This window comes from Peromyscus californicus, unplaced genomic scaffold (genome assembly GCF_007827085.1).
Source record: "Peromyscus californicus insignis strain IS unplaced genomic scaffold, ASM782708v3 Scaffold_5__1_contigs__length_169319896, whole genome shotgun sequence".
NCBI lineage: Eukaryota > Metazoa > Chordata > Mammalia > Rodentia > Cricetidae > Peromyscus > Peromyscus californicus.
Genome location: NW_026294573.1, coordinates 121,490,271 through 121,513,389, shown reverse-complemented (window position 1 = coordinate 121,513,389; position 23,119 = coordinate 121,490,271). Strand labels below are relative to the sequence as shown.

The 23,119-nt window shown below is 37.0% G+C and overlaps 1 protein-coding gene across 2 annotated transcripts in view; it reads left to right on the top strand.

Moving 5' to 3' along the window:
- Mms22l (MMS22 like, DNA repair protein) overlaps positions 1-23,119 on the top strand; it is a 124,555-nt gene that overhangs the window by 86,337 nt on the left and 15,099 nt on the right. For both annotated transcript variants that reach the window (XM_052717756.1, XM_052717755.1), the window contains exons 15-19: positions 8,421-8,614; positions 12,543-12,693; positions 16,597-16,745; positions 17,430-17,572; positions 22,138-22,297. In XM_052717756.1, coding sequence (XP_052573716.1) covers positions 8,421-8,614; positions 12,543-12,693; positions 16,597-16,745; positions 17,430-17,572; positions 22,138-22,297 — 797 coding nt within the window. The remainder of the gene's footprint in view (positions 1-8,420; positions 8,615-12,542; positions 12,694-16,596; positions 16,746-17,429; positions 17,573-22,137; positions 22,298-23,119) is intronic.

Sequence of the window (23,119 nt, the reverse complement as noted above, 5' to 3'; positions counted from 1 at the left end):
GGTTTCTCTATGTAGTTGTGGTGCCTGTCCTGGCTTTCACTCTGTAGACCAGGCTGGCCTTGAACTCAAAGAGATCCGCCTGGCTCTGCCTCCTGAGTGCTGGGATTAAAGGCATTTGCCACCACTGCCCTTCTGGGTTCCTAATTGTTTTTGTTATTGTTGTTTCCACCCTTGCAAATTAATTCATATGGTCCTAGCAAAAGTTTAAATATCACATATCATTGACCTTTAAGATCCTTTTAAAAGATCTTTACACTCCATAGGAATATTAAAATTTTAGTATGTTGCATCTGATGTCTAGCTGGGATTGGCTCATATGCCACTTTGTAGCTACCTTTTGATTGTGAGCCTATCCTTTAAACAGCTGAACCATCTCTGCAGCCCATAGCTACTTTTAATAGTTTTGTATACAAATAAATAAATACAGCAATATAACACATGAAACATATGTTGTTTATTTAGGTCATAAAATGGTATTTGAGACAACTATCAAACAGTGATTCTTAGTTGGGACATTGATTTGTTCTGGGTGCTTAGGTCCTGATCCTGGCTCTTTTTCACATGGGCAGAATGGTCTGCTCTGCTACACTGTCTAGATTTCTTGTCTATAAAATGACAAATAACAGTAATTCTTGTCTTTAAAATTATAGTAACTACAACACATGGTTAAACCTGGGCTAGTGCAGAGATTATAAGTAATCTAGAATTTGCTGGCTAATAATAACAGTTTCTCAATTTTTTGTTTTTTAATTTAAACTTTATTATAAAGAACTTACAAATAAAATTAACCAGACCCAAGCTCTATGCCTACTTCAAGTGGCTAAGACACAAATAAAAAAAAAAAAGGTCTGCTTAATTTCAGTTTTTGAGTAGGATTTATTTAATGCTTACAAGGAATAAGGAAATGGCCATACTCTGGCATGCCTGTCTCCAGACCTGTATATTCTACTGATGATCTCCTGCATCTAAATCACATTTACCAGGATTTGAAGCAATGGAGTTAGACCTGAACTGCATCCTGTCTTGCCTTATATTTTACAGTGTTTTCATTTGCTTGATGGGTTAACAGCTCTGTAGAGGAAAATGGGACTTTCTATTCCCATCTAATAGATGAAAAGCCAAGTCCCAAGTTTTCCAGGTCATAAGCCATTCTGTTTCCTAGAGAAGTGTTTGCTTATATAATTTTCCTCGCATACTGAAGAGCTCCCTTTATTTCTCCCCAGGTCGTGTGTTGTACGTGACTGTGAGCATCATAGTTGGCACTGCTTATCTGTAGAATCTGCTCAAAGCAGTCACATGTTGTTGGCTTTTTTTTATTATTCTTTTGAGGGGCCTGCCACCCAGTTAGTTCCCTGTAGCCTGGAAGTTTCTCCAGTCCTGCCTGTCCCAGCAGTCGGGACGAACTGCAGCCGCTTGGTCCCAAATAAACACACAGAGGTTTATATTATTTATAAACTATATGGTCTATGGGTCAAGCTTCTTGTTAGCTAGCTCTTATAACTTAACTCAACCCATTTCTATTAATCTGTAAGTTGCCACATGGCCATGGCATTGTTAGTCTGCTGGTATCTTGTTGCTCCTTGAGCAGCTGGCTGGCATATCTCCCGGCTGCACCTTTCTTCATACTGTCTTTAGTTTGAATGTACTACCTAACCTTATCCTGCCCTGCCATTGGCCAATGCAGCCTTATTTAGCAACCAATCAGAGCAACACATATTCACAGCGTACAGAAAGACAACCCACAGCAGCTCCCAAATAAGTCACACACACAGGCTTATTTTTAATTATGAATGCCTGCTTTCATAATTAAATAGCTTGGCTTGTTTCTTGCAAGCTTTCTTTAACTGAAATTATCCTGCCTACCTTTTGCCTGTGGGCTTTTCCCCTTTCTCCTGTCTATCTTACTTTAACTCTTACTTCGTGGCTTACTATGTAGTTGGATGGCTGTCCCCCGATGTCCTCCTCCTTCTCTGACTACTTCTTCCTTTTTCCTTCTACTCTCCTCCCATTTTTCTCCTATTTATCCTCTCTGCCTGCCAGCCCTTTCTCCTTCCTTGATATTGGCCAGTTCTTTATTTATACAGTCACAATAACACAGCTTCACAGAGTTAAACAAATGCAACATAAACAAAAATAACACACCTTAAAATAATATTCTACAACAGTCACATTTCTGCTTTCCTCACCACCCACCCAACCCCAGCTCCACACACACATGCACACACATGCAAAGTATGCCAGGATTGTGGTTGTCAGCCTACTTTCTTGTGCTTATCACTCGTTCTTTATAACTTGGGCCTGCTCAGTGATCTGAACAGAACTGAATCTGTGTTACCTCATTTGCAGATGCTGTGAAAGTTTCTTTTTACCTAGAGGCATTTGAGATTGTTTCCCTCTTCCCACTTTCCAGTTTCTTTTTACAGTTCTTCTTAAAGACAGAATTGTATTAGGTAGTTTTTAAAGTAGTTTCCAGCTTTAAAACATAGGGACTTGGGTTATATGTTATATTTGTGTAGTGAAGCAGACAACAGTTCTATTTCACAGATGTGGACCAGCAAGGAGAAGCCTGCAAGGCTTTCGCTTGTAGAGCACCCCCCCTCTCTCTGTTTACCAGTATCTATTCATTCACAGTGATTTGAAACTTTTTTAAACTAATGCGGAGTTTTGAAGTCAGTATGTTTAGAATAGAGCTGAAGGAATCATTCATTGTTTGCTGTTCTCTGTCAGTTCCTGCCAGTCACATATACTGTGTCATGTTTGTCCTGTATAGTACAAGATCCGTCAAGAGATGCATCCATCTATGTATGCCAGAAAAGTAACCTATAGGTTGACCAGTTCATCATGTGCAGACTTTACCTATAGCAGCAGAGGGCTGTGAAGTTACCAGGGAAGAACAGCAGTGCAGAGAAGAGCCACAGATTCTGTTGCCACTACAGCGTGGTTGGGGTGAGGTGGGGGATAAATCAGTGAACATGTGGAATCAAGACAGATGAAAACAAGAAAATGGGGCAGGAGGAACTAAATAAACAAATCAAGAAATCTCTTGAGTATAATGAAAAACAGGAGTTGGGACAGTAGAACTAAATTTATAGCCATAAGGCATGTGAATAGTGGGCTAGAAAGAGTCTGGGTGTAATCATGGACTTATGAATACTCCGGAAGACTTTTATGTGCTTTTCACAAAAACCCTGTTAGGTAGTTTTAACAACCATAGCCACCGTTCCTGACTCAGGAGAACAGGAAAGTCCTTTCTTCCAAGGTCACACAGTTCAGCTACATTTACTGTAACTAGCTACATTGCACATTCTTTTCTTGTATCAGTTCTTTATTTGTAAGATTTGAATAATAATTGTTTCTACCTCACAGGATGAGAAATAATACATATGAAATAATTGACATCAGGCTCATAGTAAATACTAATAATGTGTGTTGGTATTATGTATACTATGAAAGCTGCAATTTGAGTAACTTGATATTTGGCAAATTTATTGTCTGTTACTGTATTTCATCGTTTATAATCTAAGATGGCCTGGTTATTATATATATGTCTACATGTGTGTATCAGAATTACTTTAACCTGCATGAAAGTTGTCTTTACTCAAAGCAATTTCCAAGTGTTGGGGAAATTTATATATATTTTTGTTTTGATTTTACCTTTTAGGCAGCAAATCTCTTGTTTTTCCACTGATTATTCAAGAAGGTAGAACGTATCTCTGAAAATATCTGCGGCATCTAGAGTTATACATGAGTTATATAATGTTTCTTGTGTGTTTTCTTTCACAGTTGTGTCCCTAATGATGGTGCTTCCTTAACTGCCAGCACTTTGTAATGCACCCTTTTTTACTAGTCCTTTAGAATTAGTTTTCCTTTCCAGAAACTTGGATATTAAAAATTCCCTGAGACTGCATGGGTATCTTTAACTGGTGGCTGTATGCAGACATAGTTAGCCTCCGTAATGGCTGGTGCTTGTCATTTCTTCTTTTTCACTTATTTCTTCAGGGATAGAGAAATTGTGACCGAGTCTTAATTTACCTTGAATGCAACAGACTTACGAAGTTTGAACATTGGAGATCCAAGTGGGAGCATTTGCATGTTCTGGGTATGCAGCTTTCCCAGTCTGCAATACTCAATGGTGCACATTTCTCAGACACACTTAGTTTGGGGTCATTGTCTCAGCTTTAATTAGACCCTGTCTTTCCCCTGCTCAGTCTGCCTTGAAAGGAATACACTCTGGCAATGTCAGATATTTACATAATGGTTGGTGTTTTACTGTTATGTATTCAGATATCTGAATCATATCCCCGAGGTTACCAGGAGACCCTCCTACTGTGTCATCACTTTTTACTGAAAAAGTAAAAGGTGGGGCATATTATTTGTTGTCCCTTTCAATATTGCCTTGAGTATCCATGTTTATATCTTTCTCTAGTCTTAACTAATAAGGAATTCTGCTATAGTCCTTGGCTTTTCAAAACACAGGGCCACCCTTGTCTCTCCAGGTTCTTCCTGCCTCACTGAATTTGTTCCAGATTAAGATACATCAGGTTTGACCAGCCAAGACCCCCTGAAAGGTCTCCGATGACACCATGACCCAGATGATCCAACATCCAAAATGATTTGAAGGCAACTGGCTGAGACAATACAGCCTCATGGACTATTCCATAATCCTAAAAATTTCTTTGTGTCCCCATAAGGTACAGCGCCCCCCTCCAGCAGGAAGTAGTAAGAGAAGCTATGCCCAAATTCCCAAATTATATGTAATTTTACTAGGTTAAGGTTAAAACCTTCCTTTTTGAAAAAAAGAAAAGGGGAAGTGCTGTGGGATGTTCTGTATGTCAAATATGTTGCTCTGATTGGTTAGTAAATAAAACACTGATTGGCCAGTAGCCAGGCAGGAAGGATAGGCGGGACAAGCAGAGAAGAGAATTCTGGGAAGTGGAAGGCTGAGTCAGAGAGACGCTGCCAGCCACCATCATGACAAGCAGCATGTGAAGATGCCGGTAAGCCACGAGCCATGAGCCACGTGGCAAGGTACAGATTTATAGAAATGGGTTAGTTTAAGCTGTAAGAACAGTTAGCAAGAAGCCTGCCACAGCCATACAGTTTGTAAGCAATATAAGTCTCTGTGTTTACTTGGTTGGATCTGAGCGACAGTGGAACTGATGGGTGAGAGAGATTTGTCCTGACTGTGGGCAAGGCAGGAAAACTCTAGCTACAAGGCTCCTGCCCTCTTTGAGTTCCTAGCCTGACTTCCTTCAGTGATATACCACAGTGTGGAAGTATAAGCCCAATAAACCTTTTCCCTCCCAACTTGCTTTTGGTCATGGTTTTTTATTACAGCAATCAAAACTAACTGGGACACTTGGCAAGCATTTTACCAGCCAAACCGTCTTGCAGCCTCAGAATTTCTTTCTTTTATGACTAAGTAATATTCTCTCATATGTTTATCACACTTTCTCTTCATTCATCACTTGATGGACAGATAGGGTTGTTTCCATTTCTTGGGTTTAGTAAGTAATGCTGCAGTAAACATGGGAGTGCAGATGTCTCTTTGACAGACTGACTTCATTGCCTTCGGATTCATGCCCAGGTGTAGTGTTGCTGACTCATGGCATTTCAGTTTTAATTTTTTGAGGAACCCCTAGAATGACAAAAATAATGTATCCTAAATCCCCTGCCAACAGTGTAAGACGGTCCCTTTTCTCGACATTCTCTCCAGCACTAGTTTACCTGTTGTCTTTTATGTAATATTCCAACCACCACTTTTTAAACCAGAGTGCATATTTAGTAAGAACAGTAGATAGTGCGGGGAGGGGGACGGCGGTGGCACACACCTTTAATTACAGCACTCAGAAGACAAGGCAGGTGAATCTCTGAGTTCAAGGCCAGCATAGTCTACAAAGAGATCCAGGACAGCCAGGGCTACATAACACAGTGAAACCCTGTCTCAAAAAACAAAGCAAACCAAACTCATAGATAGTTTACATCTCTATTGTTGAGATATAAGGGTCCAGTAAAAAGAAAAAAAGAACAAAAAGTGAATCTTGCTGTACAGACTTATTAACATTTTCCCATTTTAAAAGTTAGTGGCAGAAAATGAAATACCTTTACAAATAGAAATTTTAAAGACTTTTTTATTGTTTGAGAATTTCATATATGCATAAAATGTATTTTGATCAAATCTACCCTACATTTCTTCACCTGCAATTACTCCCTGTTAATAACCATTCCTAACTAGATTGAAATTTTCTCACAATATCTCACTGTGGTTTTAAGTTTTATAGTGAATATTTTTCATATGCCTGTTAGCTATTTGTATGTATGTCGTCTTTCGAGACATGTCTGAAATATTTAAAGTTGTTTTGTTAATAATGAGATTTTGGACTTTGTTCTGCATATTGAACCCTGTTAGATGTGTAGTTTGTAAATATTTTCTCCAATTTTAATTGCTTTAAGTTGATTGTTTCCTTTGTGATACAGAAGCATTTTAGTTTAATATTCCAGTTGTCTATTTTTGTATTTTCTTTCTGTGTTCTGGGGGGTCTTATCCAAAAGCTCCTTGGCTATCCAATGCCCTGAAGTGTTTCTTCTAGTAGTTTGTTCTGGGTCTCATATGTAAATCTTTAATTCACTCCGAGTTTATTTTATTTCTTGTGAGAACTGGATGACTGATCCCCTTACCCACTCGCCATGTTTTGAGGTAGGATCTTGCTTTGTAGCCAAAATAGCTCCAAACTCATGGTTCCTCTGCTTCTGAGTGCAAGCCCAGCAGATGAGATGCTTAACATCATGAGAGAGTGTTTCTTGCACATAGAAACTGATCAGAAATGTTAATCATTCCTAGGGAGTAGGTTTTTTTGTGAAAAACGAAATGGCTTAATATAGAAATAGTGAATAATACATTATTTATTATCCTCTAAAATCAGTATACCTGAAAACTGCTAAACACCAGAGGAAATAGTCACTGTTTTGGTTGGACTTTAGTGTGCAGAAAGTCTTCCTGATCTTTTCTGTGTTACCAGGAAAGAATGCTAGTAGAGTATTATTCATTGTGTTCTCACCTACAGGATCTAAACTGGTCTCTAGCCTCTAATTTAGAGCATCTTGGGCAGATTTGTACACAGAGAACACATCACATACTTAGCTAGTTTTTTGTTGTTGTTTTCTATAGAATAGCTTGCTATATATTCTTTCCCAAGGCATTTGTATACTTTTTCCATACTTAAAGTAAGATTAAGTAGTGTCTCATGATTGTGCAGAAATCTGATGTAAAGAGGCAGAAGCTCCTGATATTATTATATTTCATACTTGGAAATTTTAGTCCATGGCATATAGTTACGTGACAAGATGTGGTCTTATAACCACTTTGTAGAATTACTTTAGGTGCATGTTCTAAATAAATTGCTTAAAACATCAAGAAAAACTACATTTGAATTAATTATTTTTAAAGTACTGATTATGTTCCTTAGTTGAAAACAATTTCTGTCAAAGGAGGCCTCGGGCTCTTTGTGTTTTTGCATCTCATTGCTTCCTATATAACAACAGAGAACAAATAGGAGGCTGATAATCCACCTGGTTACTTCTGCTCTCCTCTAGGTTGGTATGGCAGTGATGTAAACAAAGAGAAGAGCCTCACTCCACATTTAACATGACATTTTATTAGTTTCTGGATGGATTCCTTTTTAAATGCCTCTCTTCACAATCATTGAGAAGTCTCATAGTTCTTCCTCTGCATAGTTTGGTAACCTCAATTTTCTGCACCTTTGTTTCTGTTAGGGTCCACAAGATGTTTCAAAATTCAGGTTTACCTAACCAAAAAGTAATTAATGATAAATCAGAATTTAAGGCAGTATTGAATTATGCTGTGTTAATGAACAGAATATTTTGTTGTCTACTCTGTGAAAATGATTTCGTACCCTTTTAGTCCAGTAACCAAGGCTGCCCCCACAGCTTTGTATACTGGCACCAAGGTCTGCTGCTTTTCTATACAAAGAAAAATGTTCAATTTAAAATACCACACGAGCCAGATGTTCTTACCTTCCTTCCAATGTATGTGCCCTAAAACCTCAAGAGAAAATGGTTTAAAAAATTATTTTCATGTCTATGTAAAATCACTTGTCATATGTAAATTGTAAAATTCAGACCCTCATTCTGAAGCTAGCTCTTTCTCATTTGGATCTGACATATTAAAAAGCATATAATTAATGGTTGACATTAGTAATTAACATTAACTTTATGGTGTTTAATATGCCATCATTCATCCTTCAAATAACAAGAAATGCATTATGCCTTGGCATAAAGATTTTAGTTACAAATGCTCCTTCAGTTTTCTTAAGATATAAACGTGAAAAAGAATAAAATATCTTGGAAAAATTTTTGTTTTAATTTCTTGAGTTGTGATCTATAGTTTTCTTTCTTTTTAGGAGTGTTCATCAGCAATTGTGTCAGGAACTTCAAAGGGAGAATGTGGACCTAACTGTGCAGTCTTCATTACTGGCTAAAGAGCGCCACCTTGCTGCAGTGGCCAGTGCACTGTGGAGGCATTTCTTTTCGTTTCTGAAGAGTCAAAGAATGGCACACTTTGTGCCTCTCTCTCAACTTGCAGACGCCGCAGCAGGTCAGCATTAATTGTTCATTGCTAATTGCTTTCTCCTGCATACTTGAGTCAGTAGTTTCCTGTGACAGTCTCTTGCTTTATAACAAACGTTGGGACAGACCAATGATGAAACAAATGACATGTTTAAATTGTGTGTCTCTGGCTTATGTATCATTAAAAATTAATGATAATTCATTAAAAGGAAAAAGTAATTTTCAGACGTAAACATTGAATGCTTGTAAACTTTTCTTACACTCACAACTATTTGCAAAGTAAGGTAGCATTTGATTATATCTAGTTCAAACAGTATGCTTTCATATTCTCTAAGCAATTATCTAAATATAAGATAATTTGTATGAAGACCAAGGGGGTTGACCCTTTAATACCGAGAGGATAAGATCAGGATAGAATGAAATACTTGAATGTTAGTGCCCTAACTTACCCTAGATTTTATTTAGACTGCTGTTTTTATTTAAAATGACTGTTGGCGCAAAGACAAGTCCTTAGACTTTCAGGGACTCTGAATAATATATACATTTAGGCAAGATTTTAAATATATGGACGTATTTGCAGTTTACTGAGAAGAGGTCATTATATTTTTTTTTCCAAAGAGTTATTGTGCCGATAATAATGTTAAGAAGTTCTAGAATAGGCAAGAGATTTGTATCATTACTGCATGTATTTAAAGAAAGTTCATTTGGAAGTATTTTATGTATTTTATATACATTATATAAATGTAATGCTTTGAAGAAACAACAGTAACAGAAAATCCCGATGGTCTAAATCAGCGTTTATTTTATTCATGGATGGATGAGGAAAGATGAGCTAAAAAGTCCATTAATGGTGGAATGAATGATAAAATTAGATAAGAAGTTGAAATCTTGCAGCAGTTCAGACTTCATACAAAGTACATGGAAACTTTCTACAAATATGTCAGGGTCATAGTTTCCAACTAGTGTGGTGTCTGAGACAATACACATTAGTATGCAGTAAGTTGAACTGTATTCTGTCATCCATAGTGCTAGGCCATCAATAAAAGTCCTATTACCTCAGTTTAGTCGGCACTGTCCTAGGTTCTGAAAGAAACGGCCAATAAATCCAAAGTCAAGGGCTGGAAAGATGGCTCAGAGGTTAAGAGCACTGACTGCTCTTCCAGAGGTCCTGAGTTCAATTCCCAACAACCGCATGGTGGCTCACAACCATCTGTAATAAGATCTGGTGCCCTCTTCTGGCCTGCAGTCATATATGCTGTATACATAATAAATAAATAAAACTTAAAAAAAAAATCCAGTCAAAGGTGTAGATTTCTGATTTAAAGTACACTCAGGTTGAGAGGAAATGGTTTCCTTTATTTAAGAAAAAGTTGCTTTTGTAGGTACTGGGGATATACCAGTGTAGGAGGTACCACAAACAAGAACACCCTGTTCTCACAGAGATTATGATCTAGGGGGTGATGGGGCCAAAGATAATTTGTTACCGTTGTTTCTATGAGTCCTGCTCTGTAGCCCAGGCTGGTGGAACTTTAATCCTGCTGACTCAGCTTCCCAAAACTAGATTACCAATGAACAACAAAACCATATCCAGCAAAAACCAACCAAAATGGGAGGGAGGGGTAAAAGGTGGGCTGCAGTTTTAAATAGCATCCTCAGGGAGGCAATGGCTTGAAGGAGAGAGAGGGAAAGAAGAATGTTTAGGGAACTAGAGAGAAGAGAGACAGACTTGAGTGGAGCAGGAAAGGGTGAGAGGCTGAGATGTGAGTAAGTAGTAATGGAGGGTCTCTGCTCTGCCTAATAAGCCATTGTAAAGACTTCCACTTTCACTTTGAGATTAGAAGCTCTTGGTATTTTTTCAAAACAGGAAACGTAATCCTTCTGGCTGATCAGATAAAGGGAAACAAAGGGAAATAAGGCAGTTGGAAATTATTCAAACAATCCAAACCAGCTTGGACTGAAGTTGTGGTATAGATAGTCAGAAATGGTCAGATCTAATGGAAGGAAAGGTATTTTGATGGTAGACCTGACAGAATTTGCTAAGCAAGTAAAGTAAGGTAATCAGAATAGTTCATGAGAATAGTCAAGAATAACTAGCAATTTGCTGAGATTAGAAGATTATGAAATGTCAGAAAATTGACGATTCTTAAGTTTTTAGGGTATCCATTAAAGTCAACTACATTAAATGAGAACTAAATATAGTAAGTTAGGCTTCCTAGAAGAGCTCTGAGATGGAGGTTTATTTGTAAACCATCCATGGATAATAGTCTTTAAAGCCAAGAAACTGGCTAAGACCTTCATGAGTGTAAGAATGGATGAAGAGAAAAGATTGTGGATCAGTTCACAGCGTATTTCTGTTGAGATTTGTGGGCTAAGGAGAAACACAGTAACGGAGTACAGGTAAGAGGCAAACCAAGAAAGTGTGATGCCCTGCAAACTAGGAAGGGGAAGGGCCTAGTTAAATGAAACCTGAGAATTGATCATTGACTTTAACAGGATGGTCAAGTAAATAACCTGAAGAGTGGTTTTGGTTTTGGTTTTGCTTGGTGGCGGGGGGTGTTTGAATGCTCCTGTACATATGGAGTCAGGTGACTTCCTCTATAGTTCTCTGCCTTAGGAAAGCATAGTATCTAGCTGAAGTGGAAGCCAGTTGGCCAGAGAGTTCCAAGGATCCACCTGTCACTACACCCTAACACCAGGATTGTAGGCATGCAAGGCCATGCCCTGCTTTCATGTGGGTGTTCAAGAGTAGAACTGAAGACCTCGTGATTATAAAGCAAGTACTCTCTACACTAAGTCATCCTCCCAGTTCTGAAGAGTGGGTTTTTTATGTCAGAGAATCAGTGAACTAATTGAAGATGATTGAAGTAATGTAACTGTTAAAGGAAAATAGTGTATAAGCCACAAAACTTCCCAAAGAGGGAGAAGAAGATATGAAAGCAGAAGAGAGATAGGGAAAAGTTATACAGTCAGTTGATTGTGGATTTGTTATTAGCAAAGAATTATGAAGAGTGAGTCCTAGAAGAGGGTAGCTGGGACGCAAATCTATTGAAGTGGAGTCCTTAAAAATGAAATTTTATAGAAGTTATAATTGATAATACCCACTTTGGATATCAACATGGGAGTATTTTAAATATAACAGAGGATAGATCATTGGAATAGAGGAATTCTAAATAAGTAAGAGATGGCAGAATCGCTGTTGGGGAGATTTTGAGCCTAGAAAACTGTAGGGCATATAACAGGAAGAGTTCATTGCTGTTATAATTGATGATGTATATGAAATTTAAAGGTAGACATTTTAGGGAGGAAGAAATGAGAATGGTCTACAAGTAGCAATGTAGATAGAACACGAAGTATAAAAATACCCTGTTTTTCCATGAGTTCAGTTGTAAGAGGTGAAGGAAAGATGAACAGCCACCATTAGAGAGAGCTTCCTAGGAGTCAGTGCTTCTGAATAGTAGATTTGCTACCATAGGTACAGATTGAGTTGATGGATTCTTAGGAAAAAATTTAAAAAATATCTGAAGAATTCTAGTTTCTAGATTGTGGGTTCTGAAGAAAGTGGGTACCTTTGATCAAAGGAGACCACTATTTAATAGAAGAGAAAGGTTAGTATTTACAATGAGCATTAACACCTGTGGCAGGTGGCAAGAATCTGGTCAAAGAAGAGTAGGTGCTGGGAATGCTTGTAACTGGTTCTATGGATAGTGGAGGCATACTTATAAAACCCACTGGCTTGACTTGAGGGAGCAATGTCTATAATCACACTAAGCTAGATGCTTTTAGACATTTGAAAGATCAAAATGCTGTTAGACACATTTGACAACGTGAATTTAGTTGCTTAAGCTTAAATTACATTGCTGAATGTTATATTTTATTTGGGACTTTTGAAATCCTTCTAATTAGAGGTGAGGGGAAGCTTTGAAAATGTCTGACCAGAACTTTCCTCTTGAATCTAGATTTTACTTTGCTCGCAGTGGACATGCCAAACACAGCACCATCAGATCTTCAGCCTCAGCCAGTTATATCAATAATTCAGCTTTTTGGTTGGGATGACATCATTTGGCCTCAAGTTGTAGCAAGGTATCTAAGTCATTTGCTACAAAATAGGTATGTACCCTTATTTCAGGCATACTCCTTAGTCCACACTCTGATACTTCAGTATCCTGGAAGGATTTTTCTAATGAAAACTAATCTGTACTATATATCCTCTCATTTGGTAGGCAACATTTTACCAGTATAATAGCAGGTAGTATGAAACCTAATTAGGTAGTTTGATTTATACATGTGTGTATGTGTGTGTATATGTGTGTGTGTGTGTGTGTGTGTGTGTGTGTGTGTGTGTGTGTGTGTGTCTGTGTGACTGTTGCAAGTTCTCAATCTTATAAGCCTGCTTCATTATCTTTTTTTTGTTTTTGTTTTTGTTTTTCGAGACAGGGTTTCTCTGTGTAGCTTTGCCCTTTCCTGGAACTCACTTGGTGGCCCAGGCTGGACTTGAACTCACAGAGATCCGCCTGGCTCTGCCTCCCGAGTGCTGGGATTAAAGGCGTGCACCACTACCGCCTGGCTGCTTCATTATCTTAAAGTGGCCTTTCTGTATTTCCTAGAGAGAAAAAATTGTATGGGTATTATTGTTGAGTCAATAAAACATGGTTATATTATTGCAGATTTAGAATAAATGATAACTAAAGATTTGACTCTTACGAGATCATGAACAAGGCACTTCACTTAAATCATGTAGCAGTTGTTGTTTAATCTGTCTATATCTCCTGCCTTGTCATGCAGAAGCTATAAGGAACAACCTCAGTAATATATAGAGACAGATATATGAAGAAAATGAGATAAAGTTACTATAGAAATAGTGTTGCACAATGTGGGAACTTCATAAAAGCATCAAGATGAAGAGGATGAAATCATCACCCAGGCCTGAGAGGCTGAGTAGTTGTTGTATCAGCTGCCAGGCAATAAGTGAAGAGTGACGTAGTCAGTCAGTTGTTTTCTAAGGAGATTAGTCAGCATCATTAAGTTTATGTTTTCTCATTGGGCTTTGTTATAAAGTAAGAGAATTCAGCATCAGTTGGATTGCTTTTAGAATTTCTTCTAGTATGAGAATTCTTTAGTAATAATGAATGTTTATTCATTTATTGCTCATGAATCATTCAATTTTATTAGCAAATAAGCTCTTAGGCCCCAAAGTAAAGACCAGTTTGTAAAACTGAGCCTTTTAAAAAATATACAATGAATGGTTACTCCTCTTGATGACTACACATACATAAGGCTGTGTGGTATTATTCAGAAACTTGAGGACAGCCAAAGCTACTCGAGAAACCCTGTCTTGAAAAAACAAAAACAAAAAAAAAGAAACTTAACAATGATGACATTTTCCTGTCTTTTGTAACCTTAATGAGTAATATATGAAACTGCAAGACCACGTTTGAGCATCTGTTGTTTCCAGGATTATTGGTGACTTGGGCATATTTCCTCCAAATGAGCTTGCATCCTTGTGTCAAAAGCCCCAACTCTCTCACTTTGACTTCAGTAACTATACCTTTGATACTTACACCCAGAGTTGTGTGTTGTGGAGATGATGGGTTTTTTTTCTTCACACAAGTATTGGTCTCAGCTCAAATGTGTAACATTGGCCTTCTTAAGAAGTAGGTCCATTGTCCTAAAGAACCTTTCATAAGTAGGTGATGTTCTCCTAAAGCCATTACTAGCAAAGCAGACTCTGACCTTCCTCTTTCAGGCTTTCTTTCCTTTGTCTTTGATGTTTAGTATTTCATTGTCCTGTTCTCCTTGGACATGAACTTGGGGCTGGGGGCTGCCCTTCTCTCTGGAGGTTTCTCTTTCATGCACCCTGATAGTCTTCTTCATTGGTTTTTGCTCAGCATGGCACTGCTTAAGGTAGGGCGTAGCCCTCAGATCCATCCCTTATTTTTTGCCTTCCTTGAACGTTTATGAGCTTTTCTCTTTTCTCATGGTAATCCAAATGATAGTCATAGCATTTACAGTGTAATTCAATGTATTCATTTGAGACATGAGTTCCACTTTGGAGATGCAAGGCTCAGACTTTGGGGAGCAAAAAACAGTGCGTGCGTGTATGCGTGCGTGTACACATGTATGTGGGGTTTTTTTTAATGTTTTATTTTTTTGTTATTGGTGTGTGTGTGTGTGTGTGTGTGTGTGTGTGTGTGTGTGTGTGGTGTTTTTCCTGTGCCCTGGCTGTCTTGGAACTCACTTTGTAGACCAGGTTCATCTCCAACTTAAGAGAATCTGCCTGCCTCTGCCTCCTGAGTGCCAGGTTTAAAGGTGTGTGTCACCACTGCCCAGTGTGTATAAGTATTTACACTAATATTTATTTCTAAAATAATGTTTATTAGTAATAGCTAAAGAAACTGAAACACAAAGTTGTTAGCTTTAAGCTTACACAGAGAAACCTTGTCTCGAAAAACCAAAAAAAAAAAGAAAGTTATAAAGGTAGTAAATGACCAACTTGTGTTTCTGTATTATATACTTTTTAAGGAAAACTTCTATTCAAACTTTTAAAATACTTTTAAAACTCTTATTTATGTGCATTTAAAAATTATTTTAAACCAGGCATTAACCCTAATACTCAGGAGGCAGATCTCAGATGGATCTCTGAGTTTGAAGCCAACCTGGTCTGCATAGTAAGTTCCAAGACAGCCAGAGCTACATAGTAAGACTCTGCCTCAAAATTCATTAATTAAACATTGTTTTAGGGGTTGAGGAGATGGCTTAATGGATAAGGTGTTAGTTGTACAAAAATGATGGCATAAGTTTGGATCCCAAGTACTTGCAAAAATGACCTTCCATTACCTGAGTGCTAGGATATATAAGCAGGCAGACCATAGGAGCTTGCTGGCCATCCCTTGTGCTCCAGGTGACAGAATCTGTCTCAAAATACAATGTGGAAAAGCAATAAAGGAAAACATCCCAACTAAAGCTTGGTTCTATACATGCACATCTATCAAAACAAAATGGGAAAAAAAATTTTGATTTGACTTTGTATAATGCTATGTTAAAGATAAAACTGTGCCTATCATTTTTATTCCCAGCAGCCCCTCATAGATTAGAAGTTAAACTCAGCTATGTATTTGGCTTAAGAGAAAGGATGTTTCTTTTATTCCCTAGAAGGTAGTATTTTGGAATTTTGTATGTGGTAATCTTTGATGATGAATACTTAATGAAGGGAAAAGAAAAGGATGGAAATATGATTGGTCAGTCAAGAGACATATGTAGAGACATATTGTTCTTTAACAGCTTTTAATCATGACCTTTTCTGTTTAATTGTTATTGATATTGCAATTTTTGTTTTTATTGTTTGTGGGTATTTCTGCTTATCTATTATAATAATATAATAGGTAAATTTTTCTAAATTTTTCTCTTGGCATAAATCTACAGATAAGCCACCAGTAAAAAGGCAAAATTAAAAATTAGAATATTAGAAATGAAAGCAAAGATGTTTAATGTATCTTTTCATGTATATCTTTAGTATTCGTTTCCAGCATGTCTGAAGTACTATAGTCATCTGAAGTCAATAAAGCTAAGGTGTCATAGTCCAGCTCTGACCTGTCAAAGGGTTCTTGCGGAGAGGAGTGTGGAATGAGGAAGTATTAGATAAAAATATAGACAGAGACAACAAGAAAGACAGAGACACAAGATAGATTCGGGAGGGCCCTGAGTCAATACCCAGTCACCTCGAGTTTATTGCTAATGGGCTTTTTACACACTAGCAAGGGAAGAAGCAAAAGACCTCCCTCTTGCAAGATCAAAGTACCAACAAGTGTAGACCCTTCAAAACACCTGGTAACCATGCCCTTGGCTAAATCATTCTATAATGGAACCTTGCTGGGCAAAACAAGCTCAGACTCTGACCTTGAGTAAGGCCTTACTAGGGAGCCTCTGTGGGCCCCCACACCAAGGGAGTTGCTAGAGTGTGTTTCATTATAAGCTCTGTTCTCTATATATCCCATTTCACTTTTGTTTTTACAGCACAGTATGTGAAGCACTTTCTCAGTCAAGCTGTGTATCTTTTCATTCCTTAACTATAAGATCATGGATCCGTTGTGTTTTGCAAATGCACATAAAACACCTCTCTGAATCAGATTTGCTAATTGATATGAATTCTGAACAGGCAGTGGGTAAGTGTCATATAAGGCATGCAGGGAGTGTATATGGATTAAATAAACTAATATCAAATATTCGAAATATAGTTATAATTAGCTATGAATATACATAAAATATACTTTTGCAGTCTGTTTCTTTTTATTGATCCTTTATTTTTACTACATATGGCAAATACCACTGCTACAAAGCTAAAAGAATTAGTTTCCTTCAAGCTAAGAACCAAAACTTGCTGCTCAGTAGAAGAAGCCAGTCATATATATGACTGAAGTACGTACTGAGTACCTTAAAAGAATACCCAGCTAGGAATATTTGCACCATTTTTATGATATAATTTGCACGTCTGTTTTACTATTAGTCACTGAAGATATTTGTGCATTTTAGAGTTCCCATACTCTTCGGTTTTGTGTGGAATATGCCTTTTTTAAAGCTATTATTTTAACCTCTTCTTCTAAGTTTCTCTCAGGCTGGCTGAAAAGATTGTACTTTTTTTCTTATATCTTGTGTAGTTGTTTGACCTAAACAACTTTCTGGATTAGGTTGATTGTAAAAAGCTTAATTCAGTTTTTAACTTGGTGAAAATTTGGGTTTTTATAACATATTTCAAAAATGAAGGATGTATTCCCAGCACATGTGTATGTACAACTTATATTTTATTGCATATTTATATAATAAGCATGATCATTGTCTTGTTTTAATAGAAAAAGAGTACATGGATCAGCTGGCTGAAATGACAAGGTTATTATTTAAACTCTCAGAAGTAAAGAATATCTTCTCAAAGGCTCAAATTGAACATTTGCCTAGCCCAGAAGACCCCAAACAAGCACTTACTCAGTTTCTGGAGGTATTTTTCATTTATTAGTGTAATCTTCCAAGTAATCAATTATAGGTTTTTGGATTTTGCTTTGTTTTTGTTGTTGTTGTCGTTTCCAGAAAATCTTGAAGTATTACTCAATTTTTTTCTGTAGAAATTTAACTTGAGTCATATTATTAGTTGTCTTTTACTATAAAATTCTGAAGGAAAGGAAGTGTTTCTCTAAGGTACAGTAGGATTCACGCTAAAGACAGCAGGAAATTCATACTTAATGAAGAAGACTACATGGACGCTTTGTTCCAAGGCCAACTGAAATGAAAGAATATCTTTTGTTGCTATTGTTGGTAACAATACAGGTACTACCTTTACTTGTGTGGAGTCTATGATGGTTCCAACTGAGTATTTACTGCCCTACAGTGATGCTGTAAGTATAGGCACCAACTAGTTCTTAGTATGATCAGAACTTGAAAATCTAATACATCGCTTTTGATTTTTCTTCATATTAAGTCCCATTCAAAATTTTAGTTTTGGTTATTAATTTAAAGGAATGTAACATGGGATAGTGTTTATTTTATCAGCCTAGCCGAAACTGTTGATGTTTGGACTACTGTCTTTAGTAAATTATTCACAATAAAAGGAGATTTACAGCATGTTGATATTAACTACATGAAAATATGATTCTAATTGTATGAAAATAATTACAACCAATAAGCTATTTCCATATTGTTAGCTCAGTTAATTCCTTTGATTTCTAGTAAGTTAAATACAATTTTATGACAAGATATGTCTGTAAATCCTAATGATTGGTAATAACAATGTAGTAATATACAGATGTGAAATACAAATTTTTGTTGAGTATTTTATATGACTGTTAAGTGAGTTTTTGGGTAACAAAGGAGGTAGAAGGCAGGCTTTCCATTAGCAGTTAGGTCTCCTCTAATTTAATCCAGCCTAAATGAATTTTCTTTTTATCAATAAATCAATGATAGGTTTTTGCAAAATGCTAGATAGCATTTCTAGACTCCTTAGGGGTTTGAAAAACCTAAAGTAGTCTTTGATCTAAGAGGAGCTTTACTGATCTGAGAATTTAAGATACACAAAGGTTAAAATAATGATACTTAATGCCAATCTGTCAGTAGATTCATCACTAGGAAAGAGTCAGAGTGTCTTGGTGTAAAGTATTTAGAATTTATCCTATGAAGAGCATAAAGCTTTTTAAGTGAGTCTGATTTGACCATGTGACTTTGTAAAAATTAGCAAAGTAATGTTATGGTACAAATTTAGGAGGAATTGAAAGCTGAGAATATTGCTCCTTTGGGTAGATATCCAGTTCTTCTAGTTCTCATGGGACTCAGCATATAGACACTAGGACTTGTTACAGGAAAAGGATCAAAAAGTACAAAGTACAGGGAAAGGTACATGGGATGAAATCTGAATGGGCGTGGCACAGAGAGAGAGAGAGAGAGAGAGAGAGAGAGAGAAAGCTTCTATGAGTCTTTCCCCAATGAAGTTAGACAGGACATAGTTAATTCTGCAGCAACAATTTGTGACAAAACATCAGATTTTGTTGACCAGGAAAACTCCTTAGCACTCAGTGTCCATGGCTAGTTACATACACTCCCTTTGGTGAATTCTCGACTTGGAGAGTGAAGGCAAGTGTCCAATATAAAACCTATTGATTGCATGGATATTGTAGGGTTATGGTAAGGCTATTTTCATTAGAGAATCACAGTGTGAAGTCCTCCAAAAATCTAAAACCCCAAACACCAATTAAGGTCCATTCTTAGAAGTAGGCTTTTTTATATAAAGTACCAGTGTTTGGCTTAATGTGCATTTTCCTGCATGGAAATAGTAGTATGATATGTATATAAGAAGTTATTATCAAAGTACTAAAAACACATTATGGTACTAGAGAGATGGTTCATTGGATAAGATCACTTGTTGCTCTTATTGAGGACCCAGGTTTAATTCTTAGCACCCACATGGCAGCTAACAACCAGGTAATTCCAGTTATAGGAGATTCACTGTGCTCTTTTGGTCTCTGTGGACACATTAAAATTAATATATATATATAATATAAATTATATATAATATATATTTCATATATATTATATTTGAAATATTCAGATGTGGTTCATAGACTGCTGGGAGTTATTGAACCTTTTCAAGATATTCTATATCTCTCTGGGTAGTGGTGGCACACACCTTTAATCCCAGCACTCATGAGGCAGAGGCAGGCAGATCTCTGTAAGTTCGAGGCCAGCCTGGTCTCTAGAGTAAATTCCAGGACCGGCTCTAAAGCTACACAGAGAAACCCTGTCTCAAAAAAAAAAGATGTTCTCTATCTCAAAAGTATACTGACATTTGCACAAATTCTGTGAATGAGTTAGCATGAACCAGCCCCATGACCTCAGATTATAATAGTATCCATTTGAATTTATACTTTATGTACTCACAGAAAACTAAAGCTAATTCAGCCTTAATTAGGGAGCAAAATTTAAAATTTCATCCAATTTCAACCCTTACATTCTCCAAATGAAAATGCAGAGTGCAAGCGAAGGACTTGAGTGTGCCAAAGCAGTGCATTGTCTAAAGAAAGAGCCTGTGAGCACTTGAGTCGCAAGCTGAGCTGACTGCTTTTATCTTGAAAGAAAACTGACAAAATGTGATTATTCAGACTTGGGCATTTGGCAGACATTTCTTTTTTTCAGAAATGAAGTAAGTAAGCCTATCACTTCAAAGAAAACAACTGACAGTATCTGTTGCTAATAATGCAGTTCAGCTTTTCAAGAAAATTAGAATTTAGGAAATTTACATGAACCTTCCTGAGCTGAGAGCGCCTGATATTTAAAGACTTGTGTGGGAAAGGGACAGTATCATTGTGTATCGTTTTTTTTCCTGGATGGAAATACCAGTATTGGGAAACGGTATCATCCATGAACTTTACCAAATTTCCAAGTACATTTTAATAAGCATTCATGGATAAAAGGTTTATTCAAAGTTACTGAACTCCTGTTTTCTTACATGGTTTTAGAGTCAATGAAAGTCTCCAGTTTAGTTACTACTGTCCTTTAAGAAATAGCTCTTGAAAACTTTGGCATAATAGCAAAAAAAAAGCTTCCTAGTTATTTGAAACATCTCTCCAAACACTTTTTCTAGCTATGTGTACTTGTGAGGTTGGATTTCTTCATTAATCCTGCTCCCGCTAGCCTGCTAGCACCTTCTTCTTTCTCCTTGCATGTCATACATGAGAAGTCTGGTTTCCCAATTAGTGACTCTCATGACCTAAACAATAAAAGTTTTTCAAGGCACTCATGCTTAGCATGTGTTCAAGGGAACTGAGATCAAAAGTTTGTGAACTTCTGAAGAATGAAATGTTTAAAGCAGAGAAAGCTAAATAGAAAAGAAGAGTCAATTAATAAACTCTATCTCTTCTCATTTGCCCACTTGACTGAATTTCTTCCCTTTTATTCATTCCACGTGACTGACTTCCAGTTAGGCTCTCAAGCCTGTGCTTCCTCCCTTCTCCAACTTAATCAGACCTCTTGGAGCTTTCGTCAGCGACTCTAACAGTGCTTTCAGCACCCATGCCCTCCACTGTGTGCTTATCTTGCTTTGTCCTCTGGTATCTACTAGGAGCTGGTAAGAAGAGTCACTTCACTGTGGTGCCGCTTATGGTCCCAATGGAGGCCTTGAAATCCTTTGTGAGTTCCCAGAGTGCTGGGAAAACTTCCGTGAACTTTCTTTTTTGATTCTTTTATAGCTTCTTACGGCCTGCTTACTCTCACCTTCCTCAAATGTTTATTGGGTTTCTTATCTCTTTTTCTTCTTTTCCTTGCTGTCTCACCTCAAGTTTCTGTTAACCACCTCTTGGTTGATCCACCTTTAGCCTCTCAGCCACATTTTCCTTCACTTCCACTAAGAACATTAAGCTAGCTAGCTGATGGCTCATAAAAAATATTCTTTGAGCTGGGAATTTTGGAGGGACACCAGTTCATATCAGAGAGTTTAATTAAGAGATTTTATTTGTAAGAATTTGGTAATGTAGCTGGGCAGCGGTGACGCATGCCTTTAATCCCAGCACTCGGGAAGCAGGCGAATCTCTGTAAATTCAAGGCCAGCCTGGTCTACAGAGCAAGATCTAGGAGAGTCTCCAAAGCTACACAAAGAAATCCTGTCTCGAAAAACAAAAAACAAAAAATGGTAATGCTACTTGCAACTCTTTCCTGTAGGAATTTGGAGATTTCCAGTCATGAATTGTGAGCCAATCTGTGTAAAAAGCTTTATTTGATTACCGGCTTCTTGTATAGCAGATGTTTCTTCTCACTAGTGATTTTGCTGAATCAGATGTTCTGTAAATAATTACTAAAGAATTAATTTTTTAAAAATTCTTCCTTTGACCTTTAATTATAAAAGGCAAAACTTAATTCTTTTCATTAAAAGTTTTAATTGCCGTGAACCTTTATTGGAAATCTAACGATGAATGCCTAAGTATGAGATATGCGTGTAGTGAGGAAAAAAGAAAAAAATTAGTTTTTCAAGGTTTGTATTATATAAGATTTGGAAAGTTATAACATGTTTTCTTTTATTTATAGGCTGTTGGTATGACTTACGGGTCTCTCCAGACATTTTCTGATAAATCTGCCCTGGTCACAAAGTCCTTAGAATATCTTGGTGAAGTATTAAAATACATAAAGCCTTATTTGGGAAAAAAAATTTCCAGTGCAGGGTTGCAGCTGACTTACGGGATTATGGGTATGTATTTTTGACATGTTTTTGCTAGAAACATTTCCTTAACTTGAGCCATTAGGACCCAAGTGGAAAGAGATATATATGCCAAATCACTTAACTCTATGAGCAGGCATAGGAAATAGAGTGGTTTGCTTAAAATAATTCGTGCTGGCCCTCATTATTTGCTGTGCTCTTGTTGATACTAATATTAATTATAATAATAACAGGAGATATATCCAAACTACCTGCTGCTGATAGTCCATTTCAGTCACATTATAATACCCAAACCTCTAAAATGAGCCTTTTGTTAATATTGCCTACATTTGGGTAGAAGTTAAAGCACCAGAAAGCCATCACTTTCTTCCATTTTTTGTGGTCTTCTATGCATGGAGAAGGAGCTCCAAAAAGCACACAGTATAATGCCAATGATATTGATGCTTCAACTCTTACTCTTCACAAACTCTTTTCCCTTTTCAAAAAGAAATTCTCTTGTGCTTGTTCTATAATGATGGGGTTCATATTCCTTTAGGAAGTTAGTAATTTGAATATCTTTGTTGACTAAAACCATGTTGCTAACCAAAAATAGGAACGGAATAAAAGGAAATGAGAAATATTTCCTTAGAAGTTTTATATAGAATTAAGTTTTGGATTTTTTTTATTTCTCCATGGCCCAAACCTTGTATCTATTCCCTTTAATCTTAAGAATGTATAAATAAACCTTATTTGGGCTGTCTGAAACCTTTTATCTTTGTTGTGAAAGATAAAGGAGAATGTGAAGCTGTGGAAATGTGGATAATGTAGAAGGTACTGAAAGCAGTACTTGCAATTCAGATTACTTAATTTTAG